The sequence below is a fragment of the Thalassophryne amazonica genome, chromosome 14 (genome assembly GCF_902500255.1).
Source record: "Thalassophryne amazonica chromosome 14, fThaAma1.1, whole genome shotgun sequence".
NCBI classification, from domain to species: domain Eukaryota; kingdom Metazoa; phylum Chordata; class Actinopteri; order Batrachoidiformes; family Batrachoididae; genus Thalassophryne; species Thalassophryne amazonica.
The window spans coordinates 28,760,259-28,782,931 of NC_047116.1; the positions used below are offsets into that span (position 1 = coordinate 28,760,259).

General features: G+C 45.1%; 2 protein-coding genes across 4 annotated transcripts in view; both read right to left on the minus strand.

Annotated features, from left to right (window-relative positions):
* Window positions 1-291: 291 nt before the first annotated feature.
* On the minus strand, window positions 292-4,105 carry cdca7a (cell division cycle associated 7a). The gene is made up of 10 exons (XM_034186435.1): window positions 3,860-4,105; window positions 2,508-2,645; window positions 2,306-2,416; window positions 2,010-2,213; window positions 1,765-1,824; window positions 1,484-1,681; window positions 1,246-1,374; window positions 848-997; window positions 631-767; window positions 292-539 (listed from the first exon to the last, which is right to left on the minus strand). Exons 1-10 carry the CDS (start codon window positions 3,878-3,880, stop codon window positions 503-505), a joined length of 1,185 nt encoding a protein of 394 aa, XP_034042326.1. The 5' UTR covers window positions 3,881-4,105; the 3' UTR covers window positions 292-502.
* Window positions 4,106-14,198: 10,093 nt separating this feature from the next.
* The window catches only part of zak (sterile alpha motif and leucine zipper containing kinase AZK), a 72,301-nt gene continuing 63,826 nt past the window's right edge, over window positions 14,199-22,673 (minus strand). For all 3 annotated transcript variants that reach the window (XM_034186511.1, XM_034186512.1, XM_034186513.1), the window contains one exon: window positions 14,199-15,132. In XM_034186511.1, coding sequence (XP_034042402.1) covers window positions 14,432-15,132 — 701 coding nt within the window. In that variant the 3' untranslated portion in view covers window positions 14,199-14,431. The remainder of the gene's footprint in view (window positions 15,133-22,673) is intronic.

The window sequence follows — 22,673 nt, forward strand, 5'->3', positions numbered from 1 at the left end:
GCTCGTGTTTTCTTTTGAACGATGTTAATGTCTGATATAAATAGCGGCACATTCCAAATCTGTTAGTTAGAATAAAGTTTTCAACATCAGATAACACCCAGCCCACATTCTGAATCAGTTCTAAACCACTGTAACTCCACCCCTTTTGGGTGAATCAAGCAACTCAGCCAAATACAGATGTGAGCAAACCAATAAAAACATCAGCCGGGATGCAAGAAGATTCAATGCTCCTTTAAACTAAAGAACACCTACAAAAAAAAAAAAAAACAAGTCCCATTTTGCTTGTCCAACAGCCCAAAACATATTCTGGAATCAGTGGATGCATCTTTAACGGATCAATTAAGGCGATTAGAACAACAGTTAAATGGCAATCACGTCTCTTTTCATTGTGTCACAGTCAGTCAAAACCATGTAAAATTTCACGTCAGTCATCTAACAACACGTAACCACGAACAGTATTTGGATTGTTTCTGTCGTCTCATGGGTTCGCCGTCGCCTCACTTCACTTGTCGCCGTCCTCCTCCAGCTCCTTCTTCAAGCTCCACAACAGAGAACATCAGAATCATTAAAATAAATAAATCAAACACAACAGGGAAAAGTTGAAAATCTCAGTTCATTCGGTCTCCTTACTTTTTCAGGTAGGCGTGCACGTTATCAAAGCCGTGATACTTGGCCAAGTAAACCAGCACTCCCGTAGCACAGCGGCCCTCCCGAGCGCGGCAGAAGCTGCAGTTACAGATCCCTCTGCACGGTGGGCACTGCCACTCCTAACAGGAAACACACACACAAAAAAGGTTTAACTCACACCTCCCAGCAGAAAGCAGACGTTTAATGTTTTAGTACACACCGGATCCAGGAGGGCATCTCGGACCTCCTCTCCATAGCGATTCCGAAGACACGGGCCACAGAACTGACCCCTCACCCCGAGACATTCTGGATTGCGACAGTTGGTTTTTGTATCAGTCGTTTTCTGACGGCACTGGTGGCACGTAGACCCCTGAAGGAAAGAAGGAAATCATGTTTTAATTGAAATTAGAGTCGCAATAATGTGACCAATACCCCAAAAACCACCTGGAACCGAATTTATTTTGCCACAGGTTTCACTAAATTGCATTTGGTTAGTTAAACATCAAACCAAACTTATACAGTTATTTAAAGGTGCACATCCCAATTGAGTCACTTTTTGTTTGTTTTTTTAATGTGCACTTAAATTATTTTCTGGCCTTCTCTGAACACAAGACGTACCGTGGAGCTGTTGTAGACTTTCTCCCGGACGTTGGTGCAAATGCGCTGCAGCTCCACCTCTGTGATGTCCTCAACAGGACGCACAACATGAGGTATGGCCTTGGAACCGGTGTAGCAACGGTGGCGAGGCTGTGAAGCAAAAAAAAAAACACAGGCATTTCATTAGAACACAATTAGTTATTAAAAGAAACTTCACACTACAACATAGTACCAACAGATCATTTGTGGGCGGACCTACCGGCTCATCCACCTCTTCATAGTAGCGGCTTCTACGAACCAGGCTGAACTTGTCCTCAGACTCCTCCTCATCCTCCGGAGTCGGGCTCGCGGTTCCGACCACAAGCGTGCGAGACCGCGTGTGAGGTCGAGACAGACGTTCCAGGTTCCTCCTACATGCTGCCGGGGTTCCCATAGAGCGACGCGGTGCCTGCCGGGGCTGCGGAAGGTAATATGGATTAAACCCTATGACTTAACAGCGATTATAAAGGCAAACCTAATAATAGTGCCAGCTGTAATTACCGCCGTCCGTCCTGGGAAGAGGCCGGGTACTTTATTCAGTTCCGCCATAAGTTTTGCAAGCTAAAAATAAATGACAAAATTTAGGACATTCTGATATTATTACAATAATTATATCATTTCATTGCCATAACACATTCGAACTGACAGTCCATATTAAAGAAAACACTAAATATGGTTAGCATTAGCAGTTAGCATGAGCGCATGCATCACACATTAGCAGTTAGCATTAGCGGATGAGGTCGTACCATTTCTTTGTTCTCTTTGATATTCAAGGCTCTTTTATCCATGAAGTTGTCCTCCTCCTCCTCGGAGTCAGACTGCGCCACTTTAGGCTGAGGGAGGGGTTCAGAAGCGGGTCTCTTCTTACCCGTTTTTTTGGTGGGAAATGCCATCGCCACCTTCAGGATGTTGGATCTGCGTTGGCGCCTGGCAGAGTCGGAGTCGACTTTCTGAAAGATGAAGCATTTGACAGTCGATGATGTGTGATGATGCCAGTGGTTGCATGACAATGACTTCACAGTGTCGCCTCTACAAACGTTACCATGGCACTCAGGTGACTGCTGATCGCATTCTCAAACCCAGTGCATGTGTCCTCCTCCAACAACGCCCCAAAGACCTTTGGTTTCTCTGGTGTCTTCCTCAGGCCGCGCTTCTGCACACAGAGACAAAAGCATTAGCTGCAAACAGGAAACACGTTCAACAACCCCCACCCAAAGAGCTGTGGTTAAGCAGGGGCTCCGTACCGTGTTTACAAAGTTGCCATCCGAACCAAAACTGTCACAGCTGTCATCAGATGAAGATGAGCTCTCCATGGGAACCAATGGGACACTGCGGAAGCTCCTCAAGTTCATCCTGGTGGATGGAGGCTGGACAGCCTGCACCTGCAGAGAACACGAGCACATTTAGGACTTTTGAACCCAGTAAAGAAATGAGACAAAAAAGTGCAGATTCATTATCAAATCACAATTCAGTGATTTTGATTTGGATCCCAAACTCAATAAGATTCTTGGGGTCACTATGCCAATGCACACACCACCACACCTTCAGCTTACACACTACACACATTTACTTATGGTGAACTGCAGAACTACAGTTAACCAAACTACAGTGCCAACTTTGACTAACTAATATCATCAAACTCGGGTTTACTCTTCAAAAATGTCCAGACTTCCAGAATGGGATCCAAATCATATTGCAATTCTAATAATGCACAAGAATGCGCCACGCGCAAAGCCATTCCACAGATCTGGAAATATTGATAAAATTTCCAGCTTTTCTATGCATTTCAGATAAATTACAGAATAATCTGGAAACAAATGAGATGAAGTCATTTGGAAGGAAGATGAAACATCAGATTACAGCCTTTGGGAGCATAAAATCTTTAGAGTCTGTGGAGTGTGTCCACCTTTAGCACATTACACACACCTGCTCTCTGTGACAAGCCCACACAGTAGACCTGTAAAAAGAAAAGGGGCGTGGCAAAGGGCACCGCCTTTCCCCCCCTCCTTTTCTTTCTTTTATTGAATAGGGACGAATGTGTTAAACATCCATTTCTTATAAAATATATCAACAGATATGATGCATGGAGGTTTCAAGCCACAGCTAATTTGCAACACCTGTCCCTAGTTAGGCTTTTACTATTTTAACTACAAATTTATATATTTAGGATACTTGGTGACCTATGTTACATGTTGTAAAAATGTACATTATGATGCCTGTAAGTTTTGCAAGACAGCTAGACCTCATCTGAAATTTGTTTTTCATATGTAATTTAACTTGACCATGTTCACCACAAAAAAAAATGCAGTTGAGTTTAAATTAATCGTGCTATTACAAAATAATATACCACACTCACGTGTTCGCGCGTCCCAAATCTAAAGATTTACTGCATTTCTCTTTTTTCTCTATAAACTGGATGGTTGTTTGTTTGTTTTATTATTATTATTATTATTATTGGTTTTGAGGACTTTACAATTTAACCAGGTACAAAAAACAACAGAAGCAAATAAATTACATGGGAAGATCGGATATAAATGAAAATAAATTGACACAGCAGGCACTGCACAATTAATAATGTGAATAAAAGTGTTCTTACCTTGGAGCGTGTAAATGGCATTTTTCTCGATAAAGTCTCCACACAGGAACAAACCGAGCTGCAGCTCTGCACAGAACAAAGTGCCGCCTGCTGCAGGCTGCATTCACACGTTCATTTCCCGCGCCACAGACAGGTCCTGAAAGCTACATAAAATATGAGCACACTTTTAAAAACGTTTCTCTTTTTTCCTCAGTCAAATAATGCACACGGATAATTAAAAACATAAATATATTCTTAAATGCATGTGATTTTTTTTTATTAAAACTAGAAATTTTATAAATATTTACGGACTATAGGTATCTTCCATGTATTTTACCGTGGCGCGAACTTTTTACTTCCTTATTTGCATACAAGGCGCGTAAATTGTTGGGCCTTTTCCAAGTTGAGATTTATGTCTGGCAAAGAATAAAACTCGTAGTTGTGTTGTTTCCACTGGAAAAGTAATTCATTTTTATTTACTACAAAGAAAACTGGGGCACATGCACCTAATGTAAATTGTGCCCAGCTGAATGAATTCATTTTTGTACATTCAGAATATTTACTAAAATGTTCGAAGTTATTAAAACAAAGAGTTTTTGGTAAGTGAAATTAAAAAATGCAGCCATGAAATGTACATGTGAAATAACTGTCACACTGGTGACTTTATAGGAAATACCACAGTCTGTTTTCATTTTAAAAGTCAGGGGATGGATCTGTGCATATTTTAAGTCACCAAACATGCCTTAATTTACATCAGCCACTAACAAATAACAGGATGATAATGTGTGGTAAATCTGTCTGGAGTAGGCAGTTCTCAAAAACTGAGTGACTACCACACAACCATGACTCTCAAGAACTTGTGTGAACCCATGGTAATTGTAACATTCAATTCATGTGTTAATATACACTCATTCCTGCATTTGAGTCCTGCAAGACATTTAAAAACAAAAAAACGTTGGGACGCAAAAGCATTTACCACTTTGTAATGTTGCCATTCCTTCTCACAACATTTAAAAGACATTTTGGTATTGAGGATACCAAGCGATGAAGAATTTCAGTGTCCAATTCTTCCTGCAAACATCTTATGGTGTTTAGCAGTACAAGGTCATCACTGAGTTTTTTGTTTCATGATTTTCCACACATTCTCTGTTGGGGACAGGTCAGGACTGCAGGCAGGCCAATCTACAACCCGTGTCCTCTTCTTCCACAGTCATGCCTTTGTAATGAGTGTAGAATGTAGTTGTGCATTGTTTAAAAATGTATAGTTGTCCCTGGTAAAGATGTTGTCTGAAGGCAGCATATGTTGCTCTAATGTCAATATGAACTGTTAATTACCTTTGTCAAGGGCACTGATGACAGGCCCTGGCTTTTGGACTTGATGCTGATAACTGTCTGGATGGTCCGAAGCATATGGTGCCCATTTTTGCTCAAAAAAAGATCTGGAATATATTGATTCATCTAACTACAATGTATACATGTTTCCAGTGTGTGAAGGTCCAACCCAGATGCCTCTGAGCTCAGAAAAATTAACATACCTTCTAGACAAGGTTAAGATAAGGCAGCTTTTTTTGCACTGCAAAGCTTTAAGAGCCATTTCTGAATGTAACACTATACTGCAGTGCTTGACAAAGGCTTCCCAAAGTAATCTCTTGCTCATGTGGTTATATCAGGTACTGATGAATGACGTAGCTTATGGGTGTTCAGGTTCAGCTTGATCCCTTGCCCTTTATGCACTAAAATTCCTCTAGATTCCTTGAATCATTTAATGGCATTACGTCCTATAGATGGAGCAATATGCAAATCCCTTCCAATCTTTAAGGAACATTGCTTTCTAAAATTTCAATGATTTTCACATGCATTTGTGGACAAACTGGTAATGTGCCAATCTTTGCCCACACTCAGCCTTTCATGGATACTCTTCTGTACCAGATGATAATTATACTCAACAAAAATATAAACGCAACACTTTTGGTTTTGCTCCCATTTTGTATGAGATGAACTCAAAGATCTAAAACTTTTTCCACATACACAATATCACCATTTCCCTCAAATATTGTTCACAAACCAGTCTAAATCTGTGATAGTGAGCACTTCTCCTTTGCTGAGATAATCCATCCCACCTCACAGGTGTGCCATATCAAGATGCTGATTAGACACCATGATTAGTGCACAGGTGTGCCTTAGACTGCCCACAATAAAAGGCCACTCTGAAAGGTGCAGTTTTATCACACAGCACAATGCCACAGATGTCGCAAGATTTGAGGGAGCATGCAATTGGCATGCTGACAGCAGGAATGTCAACCAGAGCTGTTGCTCGTGTATTGAATGTTTATTTCTCTACCATAAGCTGTCTCCAAAGGCGTTTCAGAGAATTTGGCAGTACATCCAACCAGCCTCACAACCGCAGACCACGTGTAACCACACCAGCCCAGAACCTCCACATCCAGCATGTTCACCTCCAAGATCATCTGAGACCAGCCACTCGGACAGCTGCTGAAACAATCGGTTTGCATAACCAAAGAATTTCTGCACAAACTGTCAGAAACCGTCTCAGGGAAGCTCATCTGCATGCTCGTCGTCCTCATCGGGGTCTCGACCTGACTCGTTCGTCGTCGTAACCGACTTGAGTGGGCAAATGCTCACATTCGCTGGCGTTTGGCACGTTGGAGAGGTGTTCTCTTCACGGATGATGCGAAAGAGATGTGTTGCACTGCATGAGGCAAATGGTGGTCACACCAGATACTGACTGGTATCCCCCCCTAAATAAAACAAAACTGCACCTTTCAGAGTGGCCTTTTATTGTGGACAGTCTAAGGCACACCTGTGCACTAATCATGGTGTCTAATCAGCATCTTGATATGGCACACCTGTGAGGTGGGATGGATTATCTCAGCAAAGGAGAAGTGCTCACTATCACAGATTTAGACTGGTTTGTGAACAATATTTGAGGGAAATGATGATATTGTGTATGTGGAAAAAGTTTTAGATCTTTGAGTTCATCTCATACAAAATGGGAGCAAAACCAAAAGTGTTGCGTTTATATTTTTGTTGAGTATACAATCACCTGATGGCATCACCTGCATGAAATGACATAATTTTTTTTACCATCTTTATTAAACCTAAACTGACCCAGTCTGAGCTTTTTTGGAATGTGCTGCAGGTCTTAATTGCAGGAATGTATGTATACTAACAAATTAAATGAAGATGATCTGAAAAAACATGCAATATCTTGGGTTATGTCTGCAATGAAAAAGAAGTCAAAGAAAATGTAAGAATCATTGGGTTGGGGTGGTGTCGCCTGATTTGGGGTTGTCTATATCAAGGCCTTTCTGGGAACCAGCATATTATCGTGGTGGAGAGGTTTGTGTGTCCCTGTGAACCTGAGAGCTGTGTTGTCTGGAGCCTTCATGCTCCTGGTATGGTCTCCCATGGAAAATTGGTCTCAGGTGAGGAACCAGACTAAGGGCCCCTTCACACATAACACAATTGAGACAGAATGGTGCACGAAGGAGTCAAATGGCACTTGTGGGAAATCGGAGCCTCACTTAACACCTCGTACAGCAGTTGCCCCATTCATTTGGGCACGGCACATGCTATTCGCGTGCTGCTCGCACTGGAAACCCATTCAAACGGTGGGCAAGATGAGGTTGCAGTGCCATCTGATCATGTTCAGAGCATTTGAACAGTATGTCATACGCAGGTCGGACATACCGTGCCGCGGCCGAGCAGCTGCAAGAAATCATCGTCCATGTCAAACCATGGCTGAATGATGCCTTTGAGGCAGCCTTCACACCAGCGGCCAAAAATCGTTGAATGCCGTGCGAGTGGCCTGTCCACCCACTCTCGGCCGGAGTCGGCTGGAGTCCAGGTGTTATCCACGAACATCCAACACCACTCGCAAGGCACTTAGAAAAGGTGGGGCTATTCGCGCAGCCGGCATGTGAGTAGAGGGCAGGCAACCACATTTGACCTGGCTGTACAAATGACCCCAAAATGTCTAAGTGCCCCATGAGTGTACTGTTACCAAGCAAGACATATGTCATGCAAGTGTCCCTCCCCCCCGCAAAACATGGCAGGCGAGTGCGTTCCCAACCCACAACACAGATGTTGTGAGGAGTGTGCTGTCATCCCCCTCCCCACGCCATGATCGAACGTTGGCTGAGGTAGCTGGAGTGTGATCGCTGTCCAGTGTAGCGCGCATCTGGATGGCTGTAATGTCCAGCTGGAACAGCTGACCGCTGTGTGCTCGCAAGTCAGCTGGAGGACATATGGCATGCCATCAACAATATGAACAAGACTCCATGCACTTCACATGTGCGGGCGGGCTGTCATGCTCTCGTCAGTTCCAGCTGACAGTGGCTCAGTGCACATGACGTGTTATAACCCCAATTCCAATAAAGTTGGATCGTTGTGTAAGATGTAAATAAAAACAGAATGCAATGATTTGCAAATTCTCTTCAACCTATATCCAATTGAATACACCACAAAGACAAGGTATTTAATGGTCAAACTGATAAACTTCATTGTTTTTGTGCAAATATTTGCTCATTTTGAAATGGATGCCTGCAACACGTTTCAAAAAAGCTGGGACAGTGGTATGTTTACCACTGTGTTACATCACCTTTCCTTCTAACAACACTCAATAAGTGTTTGGGAACTGAGGACACTAATTGTTGAAGCTTTGTAGGTGGAATTCTTTCCCATTCTTTCTTGATGTACGACTTGAGTTGTTCAGCAGTCCGGGGTCTCTGTTGTCCTGTTTTGCGCTTCATAATGTGCCACACATTTTCAATGGGCGACAGGTCTGGACTGCAGGCAGGCCAGTCTAGTACCTGCACTCTTCTACTACAAAGCCACGCTGTTGTAACACGTGCAGAATGTGGCTTGGCATTGTCTTGCTGAAATAAGCAGGGAGGTCCCTGAAAAAGACGTTGCTTGGATGGCAGCATGTGTTGCTCCAAAACCTGAATGTACCTTTCAGCATTGATGGTGCCATCACAGATGTGTAAGTTGCCCATGCCATGGGCACTAACATACTCCCATACCATCACAGATGCTGGCTTTTGAACTTTGCACTGCTAACAATCTGGATGCTCATTTTCCTCTTTTGTCCGGAGGACACAATGTCCATGATTTCCAAAAACAATTTGAAGTGTGGACTCATCAGACCACAGCACACTTTTCCACTTTGTGTCTGTCCATTTCAAATGAGCTCAGGCCGAGAAGGCGGTGGCATTTCTGGATGTTGTTGATGTATGACTTTCCCTTTGCATGGTAGAGTTTTAACTTGCACTTGTAGATATACGACGAACTGTGTTAACTGACAATGGTTTTCTGAAGTATTCCTGAGCCCACGCGGTAAGATCCTTATACAATGATGTTGGTTTTTAATGCAGTGCTGCCTGAGGGATTAAAGGTCACGGGCATTCAATCTTGGTGTTCGGCCTTGCCGCTTGCGTGTAGAAAGTTCCCCAGATTCTCTGAATCTTCTGATTATATTATGGACTGTAGATGATGGAATCCCTAAATTCCTTGCAATTGAACGTTGAGAAACTTTGTTCTTAAACTGTTGGACTATTTTTTCTTGCAGCTGTAGACAAAGTGGTGATCCTCACCCAATCTTTGCTTATGAATGGCTGAGCCTTTTGGGGATGCTCCTTTTATACCCAATGATGACACTCACCTGTTTCGAATTAAGTGTTCTTTAAGCATTCATCAACTTTCCCAATCTTTTGTTGCCCCATCCCAACTTTTTTGAAACGTGTTGCAGGCATCCATTTCAAAATGAGCGAATATTTACACAAAAACAACAAAGTTTATCAGTATGAACATTAAATATCTTGTCTTTGTGGTGTATTCAATTGAATATAGGTTGAAGAGGATTTGCAAATCATTGCATTCTGTTTTTATTTACATTTTACACAACGTCCCAACTTCACTGGAATCGGGGTTGTAAATTAAAAACACAGAGAACAGGACAATTAAATAAATCTATACAACAATAACTACATACATAATTACATAACAAATACATAAAATAAATAGTCACATAATAAAGGAACAGAGTGAGACTTTTTCTTTGAGCTGAGTTCGTTCGGTAAGGTGGGCGTGTCTGCACCAGCCGCTACTGTTGGGATCTGTGGACACAGCTGTCACAGCTGGAGAACACATACCATTCCATGTATGGGCATGCTGTCCTCATGTGGAAATACATAAAAACACATATCGCCTTTGCAACAGGCGGTAGTGACTGCGTCAGTGCACACATCAGGCTGTCCCATGTGAAACGAACTGTCTGATCATGTGTACACTCAGCTGGCGATCCGAATGTCACATCACCCACCAGCAGATGTGGACATGATAAAAGTGCACTGCTTCATTCATGTCATTTCATGACTGTACATCTACAACCCCTGGCAAAAATTATGGAATCACTGGCCTCAGAGGATGTTCATTCAGTTGTTTAATTTTGTAGAAAAAAAGCAGATCACAGACATGACACAAAACTAAAGTCATTTCAAATGGCAACTTTCTGGCTTTAAGAAACACTATAAGAAATCAAGAAAAAAGATTGTGGCAGTCAGTAACGGTTACTTTTTTAGACCAAGCAGAGGAAAAAAATATGGAATCACTCAATTCTGAGGAAAAAATTATGGAATCACCCTGCAAATTTTCATCCCCCAAATTAACACCTGCATCAAATCAGATCTGCTCATTGACATTGACCCTATGCCATGACATTGGCCCTATGTGTCTTTTTTCAAGGAATGTTTTTGCAGTTTTTGCTCTATGGCAAGATGAATTATCATCTTGAAAAATGATTTCATCATCCGCAAACATCCTTTCAATTGTCCAAAATATCAACATAAACTTGTGCATTTATTGATGATGTAATGACAGCCATCTCCCCAGTGCCTCTACCTGACATGCAGCCCCATATCATCAATGACTGTGGAAATTTACATGTTCTCTTCAGGCAGTCATCTTTATAAAGCTCATTGGAAAGGCACCAAACAAAAGTTCCAGCATCATCACCTTGCCCAATGCAGATTCGAGATTCATCACTGAATATGACTTTCATCCAGTCATCCACAGTCCACAATTGCTTTTCCTTAGCCCATTGTAACCTTGTTTTTTTCTGTTTAGGTGTTAATGATGCCTTTCGTTTAGCTTTTCTGTATGTAAATCCCCTTTCCTTTAGGCGGTTTCTTACAGTTCGGTCACAGACGTTGACTCCAGTTTCCTCCCATTCGTTCCTCATTTGTTTTGTTGTACATTTTTCGATTTTTGAGACATATTGCTTTAAGTCTTCTGTCTTGACGCTTTGATGTCTTCCTTGGTCTACCAGTATGTTTGCCTTTAACAACCTTCCCATGTTGTTTGTATTTGGTCCAGAGTTTAGACACAGCTGACTGTGAACAACCAACATCTTTTGCAACACTGCGTGATGATTTACTCTCTTTTAAGAGTTTGATAATCCTCTCCTTTGTTTCAATTGACATCTCTCGTGTTGGAGCCATGATTCATGTCAGTCCACTTGGTGCAACAGCTCTCCAAGGTGTGTTCACTCCTTTTTAGATGTAGACTAACGAGCAGATCTGATATGATGCAGGTGTTAGTTTTGGGGATGAAAATTTACAGGGTGATTCCATAATTTTTTCCTCAGAATTGAGTGATTCCATATTTTTTTTCCTCTGCTTGGTCTAAAAAAGTAACCGTTACTGACTGCCACAATTTTTTTTCCTGATTTCTTGTAGTGTTTCTTAAAGCCAGAAAGTTGCCATTTGAAATGACTTTAGTTTTGTGTCATGTCTGTGATCTGCTTTTTTTCTACAAAATTAAACAACTGAATGAACATCCTCCGAGGCCGGTGATTCCATAATTTTTGCCAGGGGTTGTATGACCATGGGTCATATACAGAGTATAGAGTATACAGAAGAATCATACTTGTATTGTACGCTCAATAAGAGGGATTAAATATTAGAAATTGTAGTAGATGTTTTGGTGTGTGTGTTTTTTAACCCCACAGCAGTGGCATGGTGTCACACGTTCCAGGTGCTCACACTGTGTACGTGTGCTTGAACAAGCATGCAAGAAACCATCGCCGTGGTATTGTGCACGCCTGTCTGACCATGTGTCCCTCCCGTTCGCGTTTTTCAGCCGGTTCCTGCTTCTTTCGCCCAATTTTGTGTTAGGCGTGAAAGGGCCATAAGAAGGATTCACAAGTCTCCATGGTCAAACAAGACAAACGAAAGATGACCCGGCCCAGAGGAAGCCAGGGGCCCCCCTTTGGAGCCAGGCCTGGACAGGGGGCCTGGTTTGCCACAGAGCCCAGCAAGGGCTCAGCTCGATATATATATATAAATTCAGAAAATCACATTGTATTTTAAATAATTAATTTCTACTTTATTGCATGAAATAAGCATTTGATCCCCTACCAACCAGCAAGAATTCTGGCTCTCACAGACCTGTTAGTTTTTCTTTAAGAAGCCCTCCTATTCTGTAATCTTTACCTGTATTAACGGCACCTGTTTGAACTCATTACCTGTATAAAAGACACCTGTTCACACACTCAATCACACTCCAACCAATCCACCATGGCCAAGACCAAAGAGGTGTTTAAGGACACCAGGGACAAAACTGTAGACCTGCACAAAGCTGGGATGGGCTACAGGACAACAGGCAAGCAGCTTGGTGAGAAGGCAACAACTGTTGAAGCAATTATTAGAAAATTGAAGAAACACAAGATGACTGTCAATCTTCCTAGGTCTGGGGCTCCAGACAAGATCTCTCCTTATGGGGTAAGGATGATTCTGAGAAAGCCCAGAACTACACAGGAGGACCTGGTCAATGACCTGAAGAGAGCTGGGACCACAGTCACAAAGATTACATTAGTGACACAATACGCCATAATGGTTTAAAATCCTGCAGCAGCAAGGTCCCTCTGCTCACACCAGCACATGTCCCGGTCCATTTGAAGCTCGCCAGTGACCATCAGGATGATCCAGAAAAGGCATGGGAGAAGGTCATGTGGTCAGATGAGACCAAAATAGAGATTTTTGGTATCAACTCCACTCGCCGTGTTTAGAGGATGAGGACAACCCCAAAACACTGTCCCAACCATGAAGCATAAGGGTGGAAACATCATTTTTGGGGGTGCTTTCCTACAAAGGGGACAGGTTGCACCATATTGAAGGGAGGATGGATGGGGTCATGTATCGCAAGATTTTGGCAAACAACCTCCTTTCCTCAGTAAGAGCATTGAAGATGGGTTGTGGCTGGGTCGTCCAGCATGACAAAGGCCCAAAAGCCAGGGCAACTAAGGAGTCGCTCTGTAAGACGCATTTCAAGGTCCTGGAGTGGTCAAGCCAGTCTCCAGACCTGAACTCAATAGGAAATCTTTGGAGGGAGCTGAAACTCGAAACTTGAAAGATCTGGAGAAGATCTGTATGGAGGACTGGACCAAAATCCCTACTGCAGTATGCAAACTTGGTCAAGAACTACAGGAAACATCTGAGCTCTGTAATTGCAAACAAAGGTTTCTGTACCAAATATTAAGGTGTTTTTTATTGTTTCAAATACCTATTTCATGCAATAAGATGCAAATTAATTATTTAAAAATCATACAATGTGATTTTTTTTTTTTTTTTTGACTGTGTCTCATAGTTGAAGTGTACCTATGTTAAAAACTACAGACCTCTCCATTCACTGTAGGCGGGAAAACATCTTTGCCAGTTGCATGCACATTAATAGTTGTTTTACATCTCCAGATGTCCCCAAGTTTCTTTTTTGGCCTATACGTGTTCATCAGTTTCTCTGTAGTCCTGCTGCTAAACACATGCAGCTATAAAATTACATCTACCTCTTTGGTAGACATAATAATGATCTACTTGCCCAGCATATGTCTGGTCTAAGTGTTTACTAATAGAAACTCTTAGCAGTGACTTTGCACTGATGGATCTCTACTTTGAACATGTACATTTCATGGTTACAGATTTTACCTAACTCGTTCAGAAACAATTTTCATAGTTATATCATCTAACATTTATATCATCCAAAAAAATTACACACCCCTTTTTCATTTTGTGCCACACAGTATCAATTTACCGTAATTGAATTTTATATACGCTAAAAATAAACAACAAATATGTGTTCAAAAAGACTGCAGAAGCTGCAGTCAGAAATGGCTGGACATGAATCTGTCCGTGCACTATTAGACGACAGAGGACTTTGCTGCAGATTGTGGGTTTTACAAATGGAAGATTATTGCTGTAAAGGTTTAGGATAATAAATTGCACAGAGAGCATAAATATACTGGATGTAATGTCAAGAAGAAGCGTAAGAAACTCCACAACACCACTTTTGCCATTTGATATCTTAATAATTTTGATACTTAGAATACAATCATCTTATTTTAAATAAAATCATGTTTTGTATGAAGTAAAAATACATCAGTCTCATAACCTAAACATTCCCTTAAAAGAACACATTCATTACAAAAAACAACTTGTGTGTAACTACACATTTTAAAAGGTTGGCAATCAGAAAAGCTATTCCACTGCATAACATACGTCATGTAGTACATGACATCTCTCAGTTTCGTCCACCACCACCACGCCCGCCTCTGCTGCCCCCCCTCTTCTGTCGACCTCTGATAGGTTTATTGTCCTGATGTGATCTCTTCTGACGCTCCACTTTGATCCACCCTCCATCGTTGGCCTTAGGCTCCTGTTTTTCTGCATCTTCTGCCACAAAAAACATACCCGGTATTACCTGTGGCTGGCGCTGCGGTGGGGAAGAGTAACTGTTAGACCGCAGTCTGCCTGGCTGTCGTGAGACTTTGCTGCTTTTATTCTGAGTATAGTTACTTCTGCTGTGAGTCGAGGATTGTCCCCTCCCCTCGCCTCCTCTCACGTTTGATGTGTTACTAAAGAACCTCTGTCTGCGGCACTCATACACGACTCCAGCACTGAGTGGGCGCTCTCTCTCTGACATACTCTCTGAGGCAGTGCTGGAAGGGCTGCTGCCCTTTGACCCCAGATGGAGTGGCGAAAGCCTGGCAGACAGGCTGGCAGTTGGTGAAGAGCTGCGTGAGTCCGTCCAGGGAGATAGATGGTTGCGGCTGGGAGAGCGGCGTAAAGCGGCGGCGTAAGAAGAAGCCTGGTCTCCATATGCAGACAGGAACTGAGGCAGAGTGCAAACGTCAGAGCTCTTTAAGGCAGCAGTGGGTTGTTGTGATCTCTGGTCCAAAATCTGCCTCAGCCGGACATTGTACATCCATCTGGGATCAATACCTTAAAGAGAGGCATGCATGTCAAGATGAGACTCCACTTTGCAGCTCCGAATTACAGTTTTATATACAAACTACGAACACCTCATCTCACATTGCTGAAAAAATATATATATGAAATTTCTTTTCTTTATTTCTTTATGTGATCCTCAAATTTTACTGCGTCTGTTCCCGAGTAGGGATGGGCAGTATCGTATTAATATACCTGCAAAAATTCTCCTCACAATAAGAATTTTTCATCCCGTGGTATTAACGATATAGTTGATGATGTGTTATGTTACTGCATGTGTACAGCTCTTACACCATGGCGGAAGGCAGAGCTCAAAGCTTCAGTGAGAAAGAAAAGTTAAACCGACCACACAACGCATGACGATACAACGTGATACTACCTCATCATAAACATATCGAGATGAACCAGAAGCATGTTACAAAACCACAGAGTAACAGTGTTACGGTGTGAGCCCTCATCTGCTCTGTGCAGTAAAGGAAGACTTCAGCAGCGGCGTGGCAGGTTGGTCCCTTCTGTGCTTCATGCATGAAGTCCAAGGCCATTATTTAGAGCGCTCCAAATGCTATGGTGTCAGCACCATATACAGTAGTGTTCAGAATAATAGTAGTGCTATGTGACTAAAAAGATGAATCCAGGTTTTGAGTATATTTCTTATTGTTCCATGGGAAACAAGGTACCAGTAGATTCAGTAGATTCTCACAAATCCAACAAGACCAAGCATTCATGATATGCACACTCTTAACCCCTTAATGCCTATTGTCGCATATATGCTACAATATTTGACTCAAATATGCAACATACCAAATTGACCAGTATGCCTGTTGTCGCATATTTGCAACATACCAGCATTATTATTATAATATTATAACGTAAATTATTACCAAAATACCAAAATTACTATTTATTTTTGTGCAAAAGTGAAATTAATAATCTCAACATTATTTACCATCTACTTAAAGGCAAAAACACACACAAAACATTTTTTTATATACAGCTATATAAATTCAGGCGTTAAGGGGTTAAGGCTATGAAATTAGGCTATTAGTAAAAAAAAGTAGAAAAGGGGGTGTTCACAATAATAGTAGCATCTGCTGTTGACGCTACAAACTCAAAACTATTATGTTCAAACTGCTTTTTTAGCAATGCTGTGAATCACTAAACTAGTATTTATTTGTATAACCACAGTTTTTCATGATTTCTTGAAACCAAGATTTTGCTCATTTACTAGTGTGCTTTGGGCCATTGTCTTGTTGAAACACCCATTTCAAGGGCATGTCCTCTTCAGCATAAGGCAACATGACCTTTTCAAGTATTTTGACATATCCAAACTGATCCATGATACCTGGTATGCGATATATAGGCCCAACACCAAAGTAGGAGAAACATGCCCATATCACGAAGCTTGCACCACCATGCTTCACTGTCTTCACTGTGAACTGTAGCTTGAATTCAGAGTTTGGGGGTCGTCTCACAAACTGTCTGCGGCCCTTGGACCCAAAAAGAACAATTTTACTCTCATCAGTCCACAAAATATTCCTCCATTTCTCTTTAGGCCAGTTGATGTGTTCTTTGGCAAATTGTAACCTCTTCTGCTCATGTCTTTTATTTAACAGAGGGACTTTGCAGGGGATTCTTGCAAATAAATTAGCTTCACACAGGCGTCTTCTAACTGTCACAGCACTTACAGGTAACTCCAGACTGTCTTTGATCATCCTGGAGCTGATCAGTGGGTGAGCCTTTGCCATTCTGGTTATTCTTCTATCCATTTTGATGGTTGTTTTCTGTTTTCTTCCACGCGTCTCTTGTTTTTTTTGTCAATTTTAAAGCATTGGAGATCATTGTAGATAAACAGCCTATAATTTTTTGCACCTGCGGATAAGTTTTCCCCTCTCCAATCAACTTTTTAATCAAACTACGCTGTTCTTCTGAACAATGTCTTGAATGTCCCATTTTCCTCAGGCTTTCAAAGAGAAAAGCATGTTCAACAGGTGCTGGCTTCATGATTAAATAGGGGACACCTGATTCACACCTGTTTGTTCCACAAAACTGACGAGCTCACTGACTGAATGCCACACTACTATTATTGTGAACACCCCCTTTTCTACTTTTTTTTTTTTTACTAATAGCCCAATTTCACAGCCTTAAGAATGTGCATATCATGAATGTTTGGTCTTGTTGGATTTGTGAGAATCTACTGAATCTACTGGTACCTTGTTTCCCATGTAACAATAAGAAATATACTTAAAACCTGGATTAATCTTTTTAGTCACATAGCACTACTATTATTCTGAACACTACTGTACAATGTGCCAAATTTAGCACACACTGTATGCTAAATTGTCAGTGACCCCAAGTGATAGATGTTACTTTGTATTTACACTCAACAAAAATATAAACACAACACTTTTGGTTTTGCTCCCATTTTGTATGAGATGAACTCAAAGATCTAAAACTTTTTCCACATACACAATATCACCATTTCCCTCAAATATTGTTCACAAACCAGTCTAAATCTGTGATAGTGAGCACTTCTCCTTTGCTGAGATAATCCATCCCACCTCACAGGTGTGCCATATCAAGATGCTGATTAGACCCCATGATTAGTGCACAGGTGTGCCTTAGACTGCCCACAATAAAAGGCCACTCTGAAAGGTGCAGTTTTATCACACAGCACAATGCCACAGATGTCACAAGATTTGAGGGAGCGTGCAATTGGCATGCTGACAGCAGGAATGTCAACCAGAGCTGTTGCTCGTGTATTGAATGTTCATTTCTCTACCATAAGCCGTCTCCAAAGGCATTTCAGAGAATTTGGCAGTACATCCAACCAGCCTCACAACCGCAGACCACGTGTAACCACACCAGCCCAGGACCTCCACAGCCAGCATGTTCACCTCCAAGATCATCTGAGACCAGCCACTCGGACAGCTGCTGAAACAATCGGTTTGCATAACCAAAGAATTTCTGCACAAACTGTCAGAAACCGTCTCAGGGAAGCTCATCTGCATGCTCGTCGTCCTCATCAAGGTCTCGACCTGACTCCAGTTCGTCGTCGTAACCGACTTGAGTGGGCAAATACTCACATTCGCTGGCGTTTGGCACATTGGAGAGGTGTTCTCTTCACGGATGAATCCCAGTTCACACTGTCCAGGGCAGATGGCAGACAGCGTGTGTGGCGTCGTGTGGGTGAGCGGTTTTCTGATGTCAATGTTGTGGATCGAGTGGCCCAAGGTGGCGGTGGTGTTGTGTGGGCCGCCAGAAGAGGAGGTACTGCTGGCCCACCACCAGAGGGCGCCCTGCCTGAAGTGCGGGCTTCAGGCACGAGAGGGCGCTGCCGCCACGGACACAGCCGGGGGTGACAGCTGTCACTCATTATCTCTTGACAGCTGTCACCCATCTACTCTACAGCATCTCACTCCATAAAGACCAGACGTCATCTCCACCTCGTTGCCGAGATATCGTACTTCTATGGAGGTAACTTTCTCTGCCTGTATTAATTGATTCCAAGAGCTATTGTTTTGCAGCTGTCAACCAGAGGACCGGCGTGGGTCGCGACTGTTTCGTCCTACGTCCGTCAGATAAGTAGTTAAACAGACGCTGCACGAGTGTGTGTTAGAGGTGGAGGTGGCATTCCCACCGTTGTTGTTACGGGGTGTACACACACCCACACTTGACTGTCTTTGTTCTTCGCCAGCAGTACCAGATCCGACAGTCGGGGACGGTGATCAGAGGAGAGACCGCTTCAACAAAGCTGCTGTCAATGCGACAGGGGCGCCGGTGCGCAGCCGAATATGCAGTCGACTTCCGCATCGCGGCTGCGAGGTCCGGCTGGAATAACGTTGCGCTCCGCGCCGCCTTCATAAACGGACTGTCATCGGTCCTGAAGGAGCATCTGGTAGCTAAGGAAGAACCGCGGGATTTAGATGGGCTTATCGATCTCGTTATACGGTTAGACAATCGGTTGGAGGAGCGCCGTCAGGAGCGAGGCGAAGGACGTGACTGGATACGCGCCGTCCCTCTCCCTTCCGGGTTCGAAAAGGGGCCGCCCTCCCCACACTCCACAGCCGCAGCGCTCCGTGGGGCAACAGCTCCCCCTGCTGACGTTGTTAGGGAAACGCACAGGGCCAAAATGAGGAGGCTGGTCCGCGGGGAGTGTTTTCTCTGCAGCTCAAAGGAGCACATACAGAAAAACTGCCCCAAACGGCCACAACGACAACAACCGGCCTTAGAGACTGGGCTAAGGGGGGGTCATAACATTCACATGGGACACACACAGATTGCCACACGACTCCCAGTTACAATCCTGAGTGGGGATTTAACCCTTCAAGCCCCAGCACTGGTGGACACGGGGTCAGAAGGGAATTTGCTAGACAGCAGATGGGCAAGGGAGGTAGGGCTCCCTCTGGTGGCGCTTCCTTCGCCATTGCAGGTGCGGGCACTAGATGGCACCCTCCTCCCTTTAATCACACACAAGACACAACCAGTAACTCTGGTGGTGTCTGGAAACCATCGGGAGGAGATTGAGTTTTTTGTAACTCCTTCTACCTCCCGCATGATTTTGGGCTTCCCATGGATGTTGAAGCACAATCCCCGGATTGATTGGCCGTCTGGGGTGGTGGTTCAGTGGAGCGAAACCTGCCATCGGGTGTGTTTAGGATCCTCGGTTCCTCCCGGTTTACATGCTAAGGAGGAGGTCAAAGTCCCTCCCAATCTGACGGCAGTGCCGGTTGAGTACCACGATCTTGCTGACGTCTTCAGCAAGGATCTGGCACTCACCCTTCCCCCGCACCGTCCGTACGATTGTGCCATTGATTTGGTTCCAGGCGCTGAGTTCCCGTCCAGCAGGCTGTACAACCTCTCACGACCTGAGCGCGAATCAATGGAGACCTACATCCGGGACTCATTAGCTGCCGGGCTGATCCGGAACTCCACCTCCCCGATGGGTGCAGGTTTCTTTTTTGTGGGAAAGAAAGATGGCGGACTCCGTCCATGCATTGATTACAGGGGGCTGAATGAGATTACGGTTCGCAACCGATACCCGTTGCCATTGTTGGATTCCGTGTTCACCCCCCTGCATGGAGCCAAAATCTTTACTAAGCTGGATCTTAGAAATGCGTATCACCTGGTTCGGATCCGGAAGGGAGACGAATGGAAGACGGCATTTAACACACCGTTAGGTCACTTTGAGTACCTGGTCATGCCGTTCGGCCTCACCAACGCCCCCGCGACGTTCCAAGCCTTGGTTAACGACGTCTTGCGGGACATCCTGCACCGATTCGTCTTCGTATATCTGGACGATATTCTCATCTTTTCTCCGGATCCTGAGACCCATGTCCAGCATGTACGTCAGGTCCTGCAGCGGTTGTTAGAGAACCGACTGTTTGTGAAGGGCGAGAAGTGCGAGTTTCACCGCACGTCTTTGTCCTTCCTGGGGTTTATCATCTCCTCTAACTCCGTCGCCCCTGATCCGGCCAAGGTTGCGGCGGTGAGAGATTGGCCCCAACCAACAAGCCGTAGGAAGCTGCAACAGTTCCTCGGCTTCGCTAATTTCTATAGGAGGTTCATTAAGGGCTACAGTCAGGTAGTTAGCCCCCTAACAGCCCTGACCTCTCCAAAAGTCCCCTTCACCTGGTCGGATCGGTGCGAAGCCGCGTTCAAGGAGTTGAAACGACGGTTCTCTACTGAGCCAGTTTTGGTGCAGCCCGACCCTAGCCGCCAGTTCATGGTTGAAGTGGACGCCTCTGACTCAGGGATAGGAGCCGTGCTATCCCAGAGCGGAGAGACCAATAAGGTTCTTCACCCGTGTGCCTACTTTTCTCGCAGGTTGACCCCTGCTGAACGGAACTATGACGTCGGCAATCGAGAACTCCTTGCGGTGAAAGAGGCTCTTGAGGAGTGGAGACACCTGTTGGAGGGAGCGTCTGTGCCATTCACGGTTTTCACTGACCATCGGAACCTGGAGTATATCAGGACCGCCAAGCGGCTGAACCCCAGGCAAGCCCGCTGGTCACTGTTCTTCGGGCGTTTTGACTTCCGGATCACCTATCGCCCCGGGACCAAGAACCAGAGGTCGGATGCCTTGTCCCGGGTACACGAAGAGGAGGTCAAAACTGCACTGTCGGATCCACCGGAGCCCATCCTGCCTGAGTCCAGTATCGTGGCCACCCTCACCTGGGACATGGAGAAGATCGTCCGGGAGGCCCTGGCACGGAGCCCGGACCCCGGAACTGGTCCGAAGAACTGTCTGTACATCCCACCAGAGGCCAGAGCTGCAGTCTTGGTCTTCTGTCACGGTTCCAAGCTCTCCTGTCATCCAGGGGTGCGAAGGACCGTGGCAGTTGTCCGGCAGCGCTTCTGGTGGGCATCTATGGAGGCCGACGTCCGGGAGTACATCCAGGCCTGCACCACCTGTGCCAGGGGCAAGGCAGACCACAAAAGGTCCCAAGGACTTCTCCAGCCACTTCCTGTGCCTCATCGCCCCTGGTCCCATATCGGCCTGGATTTCGTCACGGGCCTCCCGCCGTCCCAGGCCAACACCACCATCTTCACGATAGTGGACCGATTCTCCAAGGCGGCCCACTTCGTGGCCCTCCCGAAGCTCCCAACAGCCCAGGAGACAGCAGACCTCCTGGTCCACCACGTCGTCCGTCTGCATGGGATACCCACCGACATGGTCTCTGATCGTGGTCCCCAGTTCTCCTCACACGTCTGGAGGAGCTTCTGCCGGGAACTGGGGGCCACTGTGAGCCTCTCGTCCGGGTATCACCCGCAGACCAATGGACAGGCAGAACGGGCCAATCAGGAATTGGAGCAAGCCCTGCGCTGTGTGACTTCCGCACACCCGACGGCCTGGAGTGAACATCTGGCCTGGATCGAGTATGCGCATGACAGCCAGGTGTCCTCTGCCACCGGCCTCTCCCCATTTGAGGTGTGTTTGGGGTATCAGCCCCCGTTGTTTCCCGTGGTGGAGGGAGAGGTCGGTGTGCCCTCGGTCCAGGCCCACCTGCGGAAGTGCCGTCGGGTGTGGCGCTCCGCCCGTTCTGCCTTGTTGAAGGCCCGGACGAGGGCGAAGACCCATGCAGACCGCCGGCGATCCCCGGCCCCTGCTTACCAGCCCGGGCAGGAGGTGTGGCTATCCACGAAGGACATCCCCCTCCAGGTGGACTCCCCGAAACTCAAGGACAGATATATCGGACCATACGAAATCCACAAAGTCCTCAGTCCTGCCGCAGTGAAGCTCCAATTCCCGGCTTCACTGCGGATCCACCCGGTCTTTCATGTTTCAAGGATCAAACCTCACCACACCTCACCCCTCTGTGCTCCCGGACTGGCGCCGCCTCCTGCTCGGATCATCGACGGGGAGCCGGCTTCGACGGTGCGCCGGCTCCTGGACGTCCGTCGGATGGGCCGGGGGTTCCAGTATTTGGTGGACTGGGAGGGGTATGGACCCGAAGAACGCTCCTGGGTGAAGAGGAGCTTCATCCTGGATCCGGCCCTCCTGGCCGATTTCTACCGCCGCCACCCGGACAAGCCTG

What these genes read in the sequence shown, in the direction of transcription:
- cdca7a (XM_034186435.1), bottom strand. Translation starts at nt 3,880, where the DNA reads ATGCCATTTACACGCTCCAAG. An exon ending in ATGAAGAGGTGGATGAGCCG is followed by an intron (nt 1,375 to 1,483) that starts GTAGGTCCGCCC and finishes TTTGCTTCACAG; the next exon opens with CCTCGCCACCGTTGCTACAC. An exon ending in AAGTCTACAACAGCTCCACG is followed by an intron (nt 998 to 1,245) that starts GTACGTCTTGTG and finishes TCTTTCCTTCAG; the next exon opens with GGGTCTACGTGCCACCAGTG.